At 49.3% G+C, this 12247-nt stretch overlaps 1 protein-coding gene across 5 annotated transcripts in view; it reads right to left on the bottom strand.

The window, feature by feature from the left end:
* Positions 1–12247, bottom strand: part of LOC140396304 (uncharacterized) — a 286423-nt gene that overhangs the window by 154647 nt on the left and 119529 nt on the right. For all 5 annotated transcript variants that reach the window (XM_072484765.1, XM_072484763.1, XM_072484767.1 and 2 more), the window contains one exon: positions 11206–11330. In XM_072484765.1, coding sequence (XP_072340866.1) covers positions 11206–11330 — 125 coding nt within the window. The remainder of the gene's footprint in view (positions 1–11205; positions 11331–12247) is intronic.

Below are 12247 nucleotides of genomic sequence, written 5' to 3'. Positions count from 1 at the left end.
CAAGTCTCCAGCTCCTCCAGTCCACTGCCTCTTGTAAAACTCCTCCTCCCAACCTCGGTTCCCTCCCCCAACCTCGGTTCCCTCTCCCAAACTTTCCACCCCGGCTAGACCACTCGGACCCTGTTCTGTCAGGCTCCGATGGCCGCAGCCCCTCCCCCTACCTCACTCCCATTCACTGGCCGGCTTAAACCGGCCAGCATGGAGGCCCCCTCCCGGTCCCTTTCCCCCTTGCCCGGCCCTAGGAAAGCTCAAAGATCCCCTTTTAGCACACAAACCCTGCATATCTAACTACACCCCAAAGAGCCCTCCTTTCGAGTGAAAGTCCCGTCCCTTCCCTTGTCCAAATATATGCAACATTGGCGCCTTTAGCCTCTACACCCGCGCGCAGTGATACAAAACAAAAAGAAGAAAATACAGTCATGAGGTTACATCGGCACATGGCCATTCCTCAATTTCTCAGTTCTGCCACAGTCCTTCTGCCTTCGCAAACTCCTCCGCTGCTTCCGCCATTCCAAAATAAAAGTCCCTGAGCTTGTAAGTCACCCTCAGCTTCGCTGGATATACAATGCCGCACTGCACCTTGCAAATGTACAGTGCCCTCTTCACCCAGTTGAAGGCAGCCCGCCTCCTCGCCAGCTCCACCGTAAAGTCCTGGTATACACGTATACCAGCTCCAGCCCACTGCACCACCCGCTTCTGCTTGGCCCAGCTCAGGACCTTCTCCTTCACACTGTACCTACGGAAGCACAAAGTCACTGCCCTTGGCAGCTCACTCGCCTTTGGTACAGGCCTCCACGACCGATGAGCCCGATCCAGTTCATATCGGGAGGGGTCCTCCCCCTCCCCCAGTAGTTTTGCCAGCATCGCGGCAAAATACTCAGTCGGCTTCGGTCCTTCAACTCCTTCGGGCAGCCCCACAACCCTCAAAATCTGTCGCCTGTATCTGTTTTCCAGATCTTCCATTTTTCCTCACAGATTCTTGTTCGTGTCCATCACCTTCCGCATCTCCTTCCCCATCGAGGCAAGTTGATCACCGTGCTGCAATACCATCTCCTCCACTTCCTTCATCGCCTCCCCTTGCTCTCGCACCTCCGCCACTGCGTTCGCCACCGCCGTCTTCACCGGGGAAACCGCCTCCTCCACCAGCACATTCAAAACCTCCCTCATCTCCTTCCTCACCATCTCCATACATTTCTCAATCTGCAGCAACTGCTTTTGGAATTCCGCAGCCATCACCTTAGTTAGTTCTTCAGCCGTAAGCACTGCAGCCTCCCCTGGTGCTCCAGCCTCCATTTTCTTTGTTGACCCCGCGGTGACCTTTCCCCTCTCCAACGGACTTTCAGACGCTTTTTTCCCAGCCCTTTTTTTGGTGTTTTTCGACATCCTTCTTCTCCTTGCGCTATCTCCCGACTTTTACTGCCGTCGCTGGCCCTAGGACCGGGCGTTACTCTCCGAAAATGCCGTTCCCGAATGGGAGCCCTCCAATGTGCGGCTGCCTCCCGCCCGCCGTCACCGGAAGCCCCGGTGGATCGAATCTTTGATCAGTATTTGGTTTTGAACCTTGTGGCGGTGTCAAAAGATACCTGGCGACTCTTGAGCAAATGTAATTAAACAGAGCCAAATTAAGAGACAACAGCAAGTTAGCAACATGCTCCAGACGATGTCACAGGCCACGATTTCACTTATCCTGGAACGAGACAAGAACCCAGAGCTATGTGGGTCTTACAGACCGATTTCCCTGTTGAACGTAGACGCCAAACTGTTGGCTAACATTTTGGCCTCCAGGATTGAGGATTGTGTACCGAACATCATCATGGAGGATCAGACGGGGTTTGTTAAGGGCAGGCAGCTGGTGGCCAATGTAAGAAGGCTGTTAAACGTGATCATGATGCCCCCGGAAAGTAGGGAGGAGGAGGTAGAGGTAGCGATGGATGGAGAAAAAGCTTTTGACCGGGTTGAGTGGGATTATTTATGGGAGGTTCTGGGGCGGTTCGGATTTGGGAGGGATTTTATTGACTGGGTCAGGTTGCTGTACCAGACTCCTGTGGCAAGTGTACGGACGAACAGGATGACTTCGGACTATTTTAGACTGCACCGGGGGACGAGACAGGGATGCCCCCTCTCCCCACTGTTGTTTGCGCTGGCTATAGAGCCGCTGGCAATTGCTCTGAGGGCCTCAAGGGGCTGGAAGGGGCTGGTCCGGGAGTGGGGGGGGGGGAGCACAGAGTCTCGCTGCATGCGGACGACCTGCTTCTGTATGTTTCAGATCCAGTTGAGGGGATGGAAGAAATCATGGGAATTTTAGGGGAATTCAGCCGGTTTCGGGGTACAAGCTTAATATGGGGAAGTGCGAGATGCTTGCGGTCCAGGCGAGGGGTCAGGAGAGGCGACTGGGGGAACTGCCGTTTAGGTTGGTAGGGGACAGTTTCAGGTACCTAGGTATCCAAGTGGCGCGGGATTGGGACCGGCTACATAAATTGAACTTGGCCCGATTGGTGGATCAGATGAGAGATGGTTTCCGGAGATGGGACGCGCTGCCATTGTCTCTGGCTGGGAGAGTCCAAACGGTGAAAATGACGGTCCTCCCGAGATTCCTGTTTGCATTTCAATGTCTCCCCATGTTCATTTCACGGTCCTTTTTTAAGCGGGTCAATAAAGTTATTGCGAGCTTTGTATGGGGGGGGCAAGTTCCCGTGAGTGAGGAGGGGAATGCTTGAGCGGAGTTGGGGAGAGGAAGGGCTGGCGCTGCCGAACTTTAGCAATTATTACTGGGCGGCTAACATAGCCATGATCAGGAAGTGGCTAGTGGGGGGGCGTCGGCATGGGTGCGTATGGATGTGGCTTTCTTGCAAGGGCACAAGTCTGGGGGCGCTGGTAACTGCGCCTCTGCCATTCCCGCCGGCGTGGTACTCCACCAGCCCCGTGGTGGTGGCGGCCTTGAGAGTCTGGGGGCAATGGAGGAGATATGTGGGAGCAGTGGGAGCATCAGTCTGATCCCCAATCTGCGATATTCACTGGTTTGCCCCGGGGAGGATGGACAAAAGAACAAAGAAAATTACAGCAAAGGAACAGGCCCTTTGGCCCTCCCAGCCTCCGCCGATCCAGATCCAAACCTGTCGCCTATTTTCCAAGGATCTACTTCCCTCTGTTCCCCGCCCATTCATATATCTGTCTAGATGCATCTTAAATGATGCTATCGTGTCCGCCTCTACCACTTCCACTGGCAAGGCGTTCCAGGCACCCACCACCCTCTGCGTAAAAAACTTTCCACGCACATCTCCCTTAAACTTACCCCCTCTCACCTTGAAATCGTGACCTCTTATAATTGACACCCCTCTCTTGGAAAAAGCTTGTTGCTATCCACCCTGTCCATACCTCTCATAATTTTGTAGACCTCAATCAAGTCCCCCCTCAACCTCTGTCTTTCCAATGAAAACAATCCTAATTTACTCAACCTTTCTTCATTGCTAGCACCCTCCATACCAGGCAACATCCTGGTGAACCTTCTCTGCACCCTCTCTAAAGCATCCACATCCTTCTGGTAATCTGGCGACTAGAACTTCACGCAGTATTGCAAATGTGGCCGAACCAAAGTCCTATACAACTGTAACATGACCTGCCGACTCTTGTACTCAATACCCCGTCCGATGAAGGCAAGCATGCTGTATGCCTTCTTGACCACCCTATCGACCTGCGTTGTCACCTTCAGGGTACAATGGACCTGAACTCCCAGATCCCTCTGTACATCAATTTTCCCCAGGACTCTTCCATTGACCGTATAGTCCACTCTTGAATTAGATCTTCCAAACTGCATCACCTCGCATTTGCCTGGATTGAACTCCATCTGCCATTTCTCTGCCCAACTCTACAATCTATCTATATTCTGCTGTATTCTCTGACAGTCCTCCTCACTATCTGCAACTCCACCAACCTTGGTATCATCTGCAAACTTGCTAATCAGACCACCTATACCTTCGTCCAGATCATTTATGTATATCACAAACATCAGTGGTCCGAGCACGGATCCCTGTGGAACACCAATAGTCACCTTTCTCCATTTTGAGACACTCCCTTCCAGCACTACTCTCTGTCTCCTGTTGCCCAGCCAGTTCTTTAACCATCTAGCTAGTACACCCTGAACCCCATACAACTTCACTTTTTCCATGAACCTGTCATGGGAAACTTTATCAAACGCCTTACTTAAGTCCATGTATATGACATCTACAGCCCTTCCCTCATCAATTAACTTTGTCACTTCCTCAAAGAATTCTATTAGGTTTGTAAGACATGACCTACTCTGCACAAAACCACGCTGCCTATCACTGATAAGTCTATTTTCTTCCAAATGTGAATAGATCCTATCCCTCAGTATCTTCTCCAACAGTTTGCCTATCTCTGACATCAAGCTCACAGGTCTATAATTCCCGGGATTATCCCTGCTACCCTTCTTAAACAAAGGGACAACATTAGCAATTCTCCAGTCCTCCGGGACCGCTCCCGTTGTCTCTGGCGGGCAGTGTTTAAACGGTGAAAATGACGGTCCTCCCGAGATTCCTATTTGTTTTCCAATGTCTCCCAATCTTCATCCTGCGGTCCTTCTTTAAGCGGGTCAATAAAGTTATAGCGGGCTTTGTATGGGGGGGGGGGGGGGGGCAAGTCCCCGTGAGTGAGGGGGATAATGCTGGGGCGGAGTCGGGGAGAGGGAGGGCTGCCGCTGCCGAACTTTAGTGATTATTACTGGGCGGCTAACATAGCCATGATTAGGAAGCGGCTGGTGGTGGTGGTGGGGGAGTGGGGGGGGGGGGGGGGGGGGGGGGCAGGCGGGTGTCGGCATGGGTGCGTATGGATGCGGCTTCTTGTAGGGGCACAAGTCTGGGGGCGCTGGTAACTGCGCCTCTGCCGTTCCCGCCGGCGCAGTACTCCTCCAGCCCCGTGGTGGTGGTGGCCTTAAGAGTCTGGGGGCAGCGGAGGAGACATGTGGGAGCAGTGGGAACGTCGGTCTGCTCCCCAATCTGCGATAATCACCGGTTTGCCCCGGGGAGGATGGACGGGGGGTTCCGAATTTGGCGGAGAGCGGGGATCGAGAGGATGGGGGACTTGTTTATGAGGGGAGCTTTCCGAGTATGAGGGCACTGGAGGAGAAATTTGCATTGGCGGGGGGTAACGAATTTCGGTACCCGCAGGTGCAGGACTTTCTGCGTAGACAGGTACCAACGTTCCCATTCCTGCCGCTAAGGGGGATTCAGGATAGGGTGGTTTCTAGAGGATGGATAGGAGAGGGGAGCGTCTCGGACATATATGAGGAGCTTATGGGATCAGAGGAGACGCAGACCGAGGAGCTGAAGCGAAAGTGGGAGGAGGAGCTGGGGAGAGATCGAGGAGGGCCTTTGGGCAGACGCGTTGAGCAGAGTCAACGCAACTGCAACATGTGCCAGGCTCAGCCTGATTCAATTCAAGGTCGTGCACCGGGCTCACATGGCAGTGGCCCGGATGAGCAGATTCTTTAGGGTGGAGGATAGGTGCGCAAAATGTGCGGGAGGACCAGCGAACCATGTCCACATGTTCTGGGCATGTCCAAAGCTGAGGGGATTTTGGCAGGGGTTTGTTGATGTCAGGTCCAAGGTATTAAAAACAAGGGTGGCATTGAGTCCAGAGGTGGCGATTTTCGGGGTGTCGCAGGATCCGGGAATCCAGGAGAAAGAGGCAGACGTTCTGGCCTTTGCTTCCCTGGTAGCCCGGAGGCGGATATTACGAGCATGGAGGGACTCAAGGCCCAGAAGTCAGAGACCTGGCTATCGGACATGGCTAGCTTTCTCTGTTTAGAGAGGTGGCAACCATTCATCGACTTCTTCGCGGAGAATTAATCGTCGGGGGAGGGGGGGTTAGGTTAGCGTAGATTAGGGGGTTAATTAATGGTGGGATCTGTTGGGGAGGGAGGTGGTATTTGCACTATGTTTGTATTTTCATGTACATTATTTATATTGCTGCTGTTACAATGCCAAAATAATACCTCAATAAAATGTTTATTAAAAAAGAAATTTGGCTGCAGATCCTGAGAACAGCTGGAACCAAGGGGGCCCGAGGGGAGGGTGAATGGTTGAGGGTGATGGTGAGAGTAGGTGAGGATGAGAGTGGGTGAGAGTGAGAGGGGGTAATTGTGGGTGAGGGTGAGAGCGGGTGAGGTTAGGTGAGAGTGGATGAGAGTGGGTAAGTGTGGGTGAGGGTGGGTAAGGTTAGGTGAGAATGGCTGTGGGTGAGAGAGTGTGCGTGAGTCGGTGCTCCCATTAAAAATAACAAAAAATAAGGTAAGACCTGGAAATATTCGATGAATAACAGAGCTTTTTTATTATAAAGGCATAGAAATATCTTTTCAGTTTATTCTGTATGTTTGTCTTCTTCTTCTTTGGTGATTGAGCATGATTGTCCACCTAAGAAACTCCATGTTATTGGTCATGGGTTCTGTGGGTCCTTGCATGGCCGATGGTCCCGATCCTAGAGCCATATCTTCGACCGCACACTTGGCAGGTGTTTCCGGGAAGTGGGATCGGTCCTTGGACTCTAGTTCGCTGGTATTCCTTCCTCAGACTCCTTTTCTGGGCCTCTTCGAGCCATCGGGTATCCTCGAAGAATTGGGTCCCTTCAAGCAGGTGGTTCCTCCAAGTAGGTCTCTTCTGAACAAGGGTCTCCCAGGCTTTGATCTCTATATTGCATTTCTTGAGCTAAGCCTTCTGGGTGTCTTTGAAAACTTCCTTTGTCCTCCTCTTGTTTGTTTTTGTATATTCGTACCTATTGTGCAATAATAGCCAATTTTTGTGGTTTAATTCTTCAATATAATGGCCGGAATTTTCCGGCCTTTGGAATTTTTTGTTCCTGTCGGCAGCGCACGCTTCCCATGGGTTTTCCAGTGGCGTGGGGTGTTTTCAATGGAAAATGGAAGTAGAGAACCCCGCCACCAATGAATGGCTTGCCACCGAGAAACAAGTGACTATGGAATCGGGGAATCCAGCCCAATAAGCATGTTTCTCAGGGGTTCCTTCAAAAGGGTGCAACAGCTGGAAACATTTGGGAAAACCTATTCTATGTTATACTCTCCACCAGATCCACTCAATGTCACCTCTGCTTAGGTTCACATTATTTGCTGTTGTCACCAATAATCAGATTTGTTTCAAATCTGCTGATTGCCTTGGCTTTATTATTCCAATGTGGGAGGAATATCCGCTGTTATTACCATGGCCTGGGAGGAATATCTGCTGTTTGTATGATTCCACTGGCGAAAAGAATGTTTGGCCTATGCTGCCTTGGAATTACTTCTATCTGATTTTTGTGTATTTGTATTTAGAATTTCCCAGTTTAAGCTGGAACTTCATTCACAATTTTCTAATCATCTCGCACTATCCACCTGTTTAATGAACTTTTACACACAGCCCCCCTACTCTACCCTCAAGTCCTGAAGTGCTCTTCGATTTATTCCATATTACCCAGGTGCCTTCGAAATATTCAGCCACGCCACATTTTAATTAGCATTTTATTACTAATCTTTCTTTTCGCTCTGAACGTTAGATCATCTCCTTGGCCAAGTAATGGGGTTGTTCAAGTGTTTCATACTTAAATAGAAACATACATAAAAAGTAAAAGCAGGAGGAAGCCATTCAGCCCTTCGAGCCTGCTCCGCCATTTATTATGATCATGGTTGATCATCAAGTTCAATACCCTGATCCATCCTTCACCCCATATTCCTTGATCCCTTTAGCCCAAGAGCTATATCTAAATCCTTTTTGAAATTACACAACGTCGCACTTAATGAAGGCAAGGATGAGCCAGTTCTTTGAGGGGTGGAGTAAGTTGTGAGTGGTGTGGGAGGGGCCCAGCCAATCATGTTCATATGTTCTGGTCCTGCCCGAAGTTGGAGAAATATTGGGGCTTGCAGGTGGGTTCTGTTGGGGTGGAGGTCAGCTTCTGCCCCCCTTCCTTCCCCCCCCCCACTCCCTGAGGTGCGGAGAATCATCGCCATTTGCGCTGGCGTGGTTGGTGTGGCGCCGGCCACGGGTCGCTGGAATCGGCGGGGCCGCCGATTCTCCAGCCCAGATGGGCCGAGCGGCTGCGCGGATACAACAGAGTCCAGCCGGCGCCATTCACCCCTGGCCGCTGCCAGCGGGAACTCTGCGCGAAGCGCCGGGGGACAAACTGTGGGGCGGGGAAAAGCGATCATTCACCGGGGCCTCCGATGGGTCTGGCCCACAATTGGGGCCCACCGATCGGCGGGCCAGCCTCTCCCCCCCGGGCCTTACATTCCGGTGCGGCCAGCCCCTGAACACCAACGCCATGTTGAGTCGGGGCCGGCGCGCAGAAGAAGTCCCCCGCGCATGCGCATGTTGGCGCGGCCCAACTGCGCATGCGCGGGTTGGCGCCACCCATTTGGCGGGAAGGGAGGCCATGCTGGCCCCCTATCAGTCGTAACCGGGCCCGGTTCACACCATCGTGAAATGCGATGGCGTTCACGACAGCGTGAACACTTGGGCTCCATTTGGGAGAATCGCCCCCCTCTGTATTTGGAGCAGGTGAAATTTCCTCTGAGGGGTTTCACCAGAGATGGAGCTTGTTTGTTTTACATTTATGGTGACCTAGTTGCTGTCAAGGGATAAGGGGGGTAGCATTGGGGTGGTGGGCTGTGGGGCTTGGGGGGGGGGGGGTGCGGGGGGGGGGTTTGTGTACTGTTGTAAAATGTTGAAAGTTTGAATAAAAATATTTTTCAAAAAAGAAATCACACAACGTTTTGCCATCAATTACTTTCTGTGGTAATAAATCCCACAGATTCACCACTCTCTGGGTGAAGATATTTCTCCTCACCTCAGTCCTAAAAGGTTTACCGTTTATCCTCAAACCATGATCCCTAGTTATGGACTCCCCCACCATCGGGAAAATTCTTTCTGAATCTACCCTGAGAATCTACTCTGTTTCCGAGAACAACTGTTGAGGAAAATCATTTGGAATTGCTACCTTTTTATATTCCTCTCCCACTGTCTCCTCTTTCTTTCTCCTATGTGTAGAAAGCACTACCCACCGCTTAATACTTTTTCAACTGCGAACGCATCCCAAACAGTCAAATATCCACAGGATGTACTTGAGGGAGGAGTGAAAAGTGTGTGTCTGTGTATGCATGTGTGTGCCTGTATATAAGTGTGTGTCAGTGTGTTCATATATATGAATGTATTTGTGTTGATTTAGCTCACTTGGCTAGACAGCTGGTTTGTGAGGCAGAGCGAGGCCAGCAGTGTGGGTTCAATTCCCATGCCGGCTGAATATATTCACGCCTTCTCAACCGTGTTAAATCACCACCAGTCACCTCCTCAAAGCAGCCTATGGTCATCTGGGACTATGGCGATATACACTTCTATGTTTGTGAGGGTATTTATGTGTGGTGTGTGAATACATGTGCACTTTTAAATCTGTGTGTGAATGTGTGCAAGTCATCTATATGTATGTGTGCACATGCATGTGTGTGAGAGAGAAGTAATTAAAAGAAAGGCTCCAGAGAACCTGAGTATGATGGGATATATGAAAGGGTACATGGATACAACAGATGGATAAATGAACAGTCTCAGGGACCAAATGATTTATTGACCGCACTGCAATCCTGTGACTACTGGCCTATAGCACATGGACAAAATCCCATCACTGTTTGACCCAAAAACTGGTACAATGCCTGTGGAATAAGAGAGTAGACACAAAGTTAGTCTGAATGCAGTCATTTGCGGTAACTGTAATGACTTACAGTAACATAGAAACATAGGAGACCATTTGGCTCTTCGAGTCTGCTCTTCCATTCGTCACAATCATGGCTGATCATCCAACTCAATAGCCTAATCCTGCTTTCTCCCCATAACCCTTGATCCCATTCGCCTCAAGTGCCATATCTAGCCACTTCTTGAATGGATTCCATGTCTTAGCTTCCACAGGCTCAACGCTCTTTGGGTGAAGAAATGTCTCCTCATCTCTGCACTAAATGGTCTGCCCCGAATCCTCAGACTGTGACCCCTGGTTCTGGACACACCCACCATCAGGAACATCCTCCCTACCTAGTCCTGTTAGAATTTTATAATTCTCTATGAGATTTCCCCCTCATTCGTCTGAACTCCAGTGAAAACAATCCTAACCTAGTCAATCTTGTAACTTGTATGGGATCAATCCTCAGTTCAGCAAACCACCTCTTGAACTATAGTTAGGCTGTAGGATCTGCCTCAGGTTTCATACCAGATGAATCTATGTATCACTGTGAGTGGGGTAAGGCAAATATCGGTAGCTATATACATAACACACCTAGAGGACAATGTGTCTTTTCATGACTCAAATGGAACAGACAGCTGATCCTTAGAAGTTAGATGACCAGAGGCTGCTAGAACGTGCTAAGAACAAATTAATTTTTTTAATGGGCTTCCTCGTACTGAAGTACATTGATAATCGGTGCAGAGATAGAGGTTTTCCAAGCCAGTCTATGCTGTTTCCACTACCTCGGAAAGAAAAATCAGGAAGACTTGTATTCATATTAGCACCTTTCACAGCCTCAAAGTACCTAACCAGCAGTGAAGTACTTTTGAAGTGTAGTCATTGTTGTAATTGTAGACAATCTGTGCACAGCAAGCTCCCACAAACAGGAATGAGATAACAGCCAACTAATTGTTTTAGTCCTGTTGCTTGACGGATAAATAATGGCCCAGTACTCCTGTTCATCTTCAAAAGAATAGTCATGGGGCCTTTTAGTCTCAGTACTGCATCTAGAGTGGGACTTGAGTTCAAGACCTTCGGACTCTAACTGAAGCATAGCCAGAATAGACAAGCACTTACTCATAACAATAAGAGGTGGGAGAAAAAGGGTCAAACATGCAGCAACAATTCAAACAAGTCTTTGCTTTTGGAGTTCAAGGAGGTGGCTCGCCACCACCTTCTCAAGGAATAGGCAATAAATGCTGGCCTAACCAGCGATGCCCACATCCCATGAACAAATAAATAAAAAGACATTTATTGAAAGAAAAATAAACCTGTCAAAGTAACAATCGAAAAGCCTAAGTGCAAATGTTGGAGTTTAATTTCCCTGATGGGAATCTTGCTGAAAAAAACAGCTTGAAATGCCCATAATGCAGCTTTCATTAAACGGATTACATTGATTGCTTATCTTTGTAACAGGAGAAAATGTCACTCGTGTCTTACCTTGTTGTATAATGTATCAGTCATCATTGTGTGACTGTTTCGATGCTTGTCTTCCTCATTATTGCTCCAGGCAGACACGAGCTTACATTCTGAGGAATTGCCAGATGGATGATGAGAGGGGAAGCCTGCCAGGAAAGGATGATAAATTACTCACAATGCCAAGTTTCTCTGACATGACTGCAAACTGATCTGGCATTTGACAACAGAAGTGTGAATCAGTGAGACAATGAGTGCTGGTAAAAGGACATTGGCCCACATCATCCCCTGTGAGGAACTTCAATCACCCGGTTACTTTTTCTCTAGTTTTTATCAACTATTACAACTCTGACATTAGGGAAATTTTACAAACGGTAGACTGTTAGCCATGACTCAATAGGTAGCACTCTCATTGCTGGGTCAAAAGTTTGCAGGTTCCAAGCTCTGTTTTAGTACAGTATTGGGGGAGTGCAGTACTGTTGGAAATGCAGTCTTTCAGATGAAATGTTAAATCAAGACCACACCTGATCTCTTGGGTAGATGTCCAAGATCTCAGCACACTGTTTCAAAGAAGAGCAAAGGTGTTCCTCTGGGGTTCTGGCCAATATCTATCCTTTGAACAATTATTTTTCATTCATTCCTGGAATGTGTGTATCACTGGCTTGACCAGCATTTATTACCCTTTCCTAATAGTCCTTGAAAAGGTGGTGGTGAGCTGTCTACCATTGCAGTCCTTGAGGTGTAGGTACACCCACAGTGCTGTGAGGGAGGAAGATCCCGGATTTCAACCCAGCAACAGTGATATATTTCCAAGTCAGGATGGTTTGTGGCTTGATGGGGAACTTTGCAGGTGGTGCAAATGAATCTATTGCCCTTGTCCTTCTAGGTGGTAGAGATTGTGGATTTGGCAGGTGTTATCGAATAAGCCTTGGTATTTGCTGCAGTGCATCTTGTGAATGATACACGCTATGCTGCTGCTGTGCATTGGTGGGGGAAGGAGTTAATGTTTAATGAGGTGGATGGGTTGCTAATCAAGTTGGCTGCTTTGCCTTCCATGACAACCTGG

The sequence above is a fragment of the Scyliorhinus torazame genome, chromosome 19 (assembly GCF_047496885.1).
Source record: "Scyliorhinus torazame isolate Kashiwa2021f chromosome 19, sScyTor2.1, whole genome shotgun sequence".
Lineage (NCBI taxonomy): Eukaryota > Metazoa > Chordata > Chondrichthyes > Carcharhiniformes > Scyliorhinidae > Scyliorhinus > Scyliorhinus torazame.
Note: the sequence above shows the minus strand (reverse complement) of the source record. Positions and strands in the feature narration are given on the sequence as shown.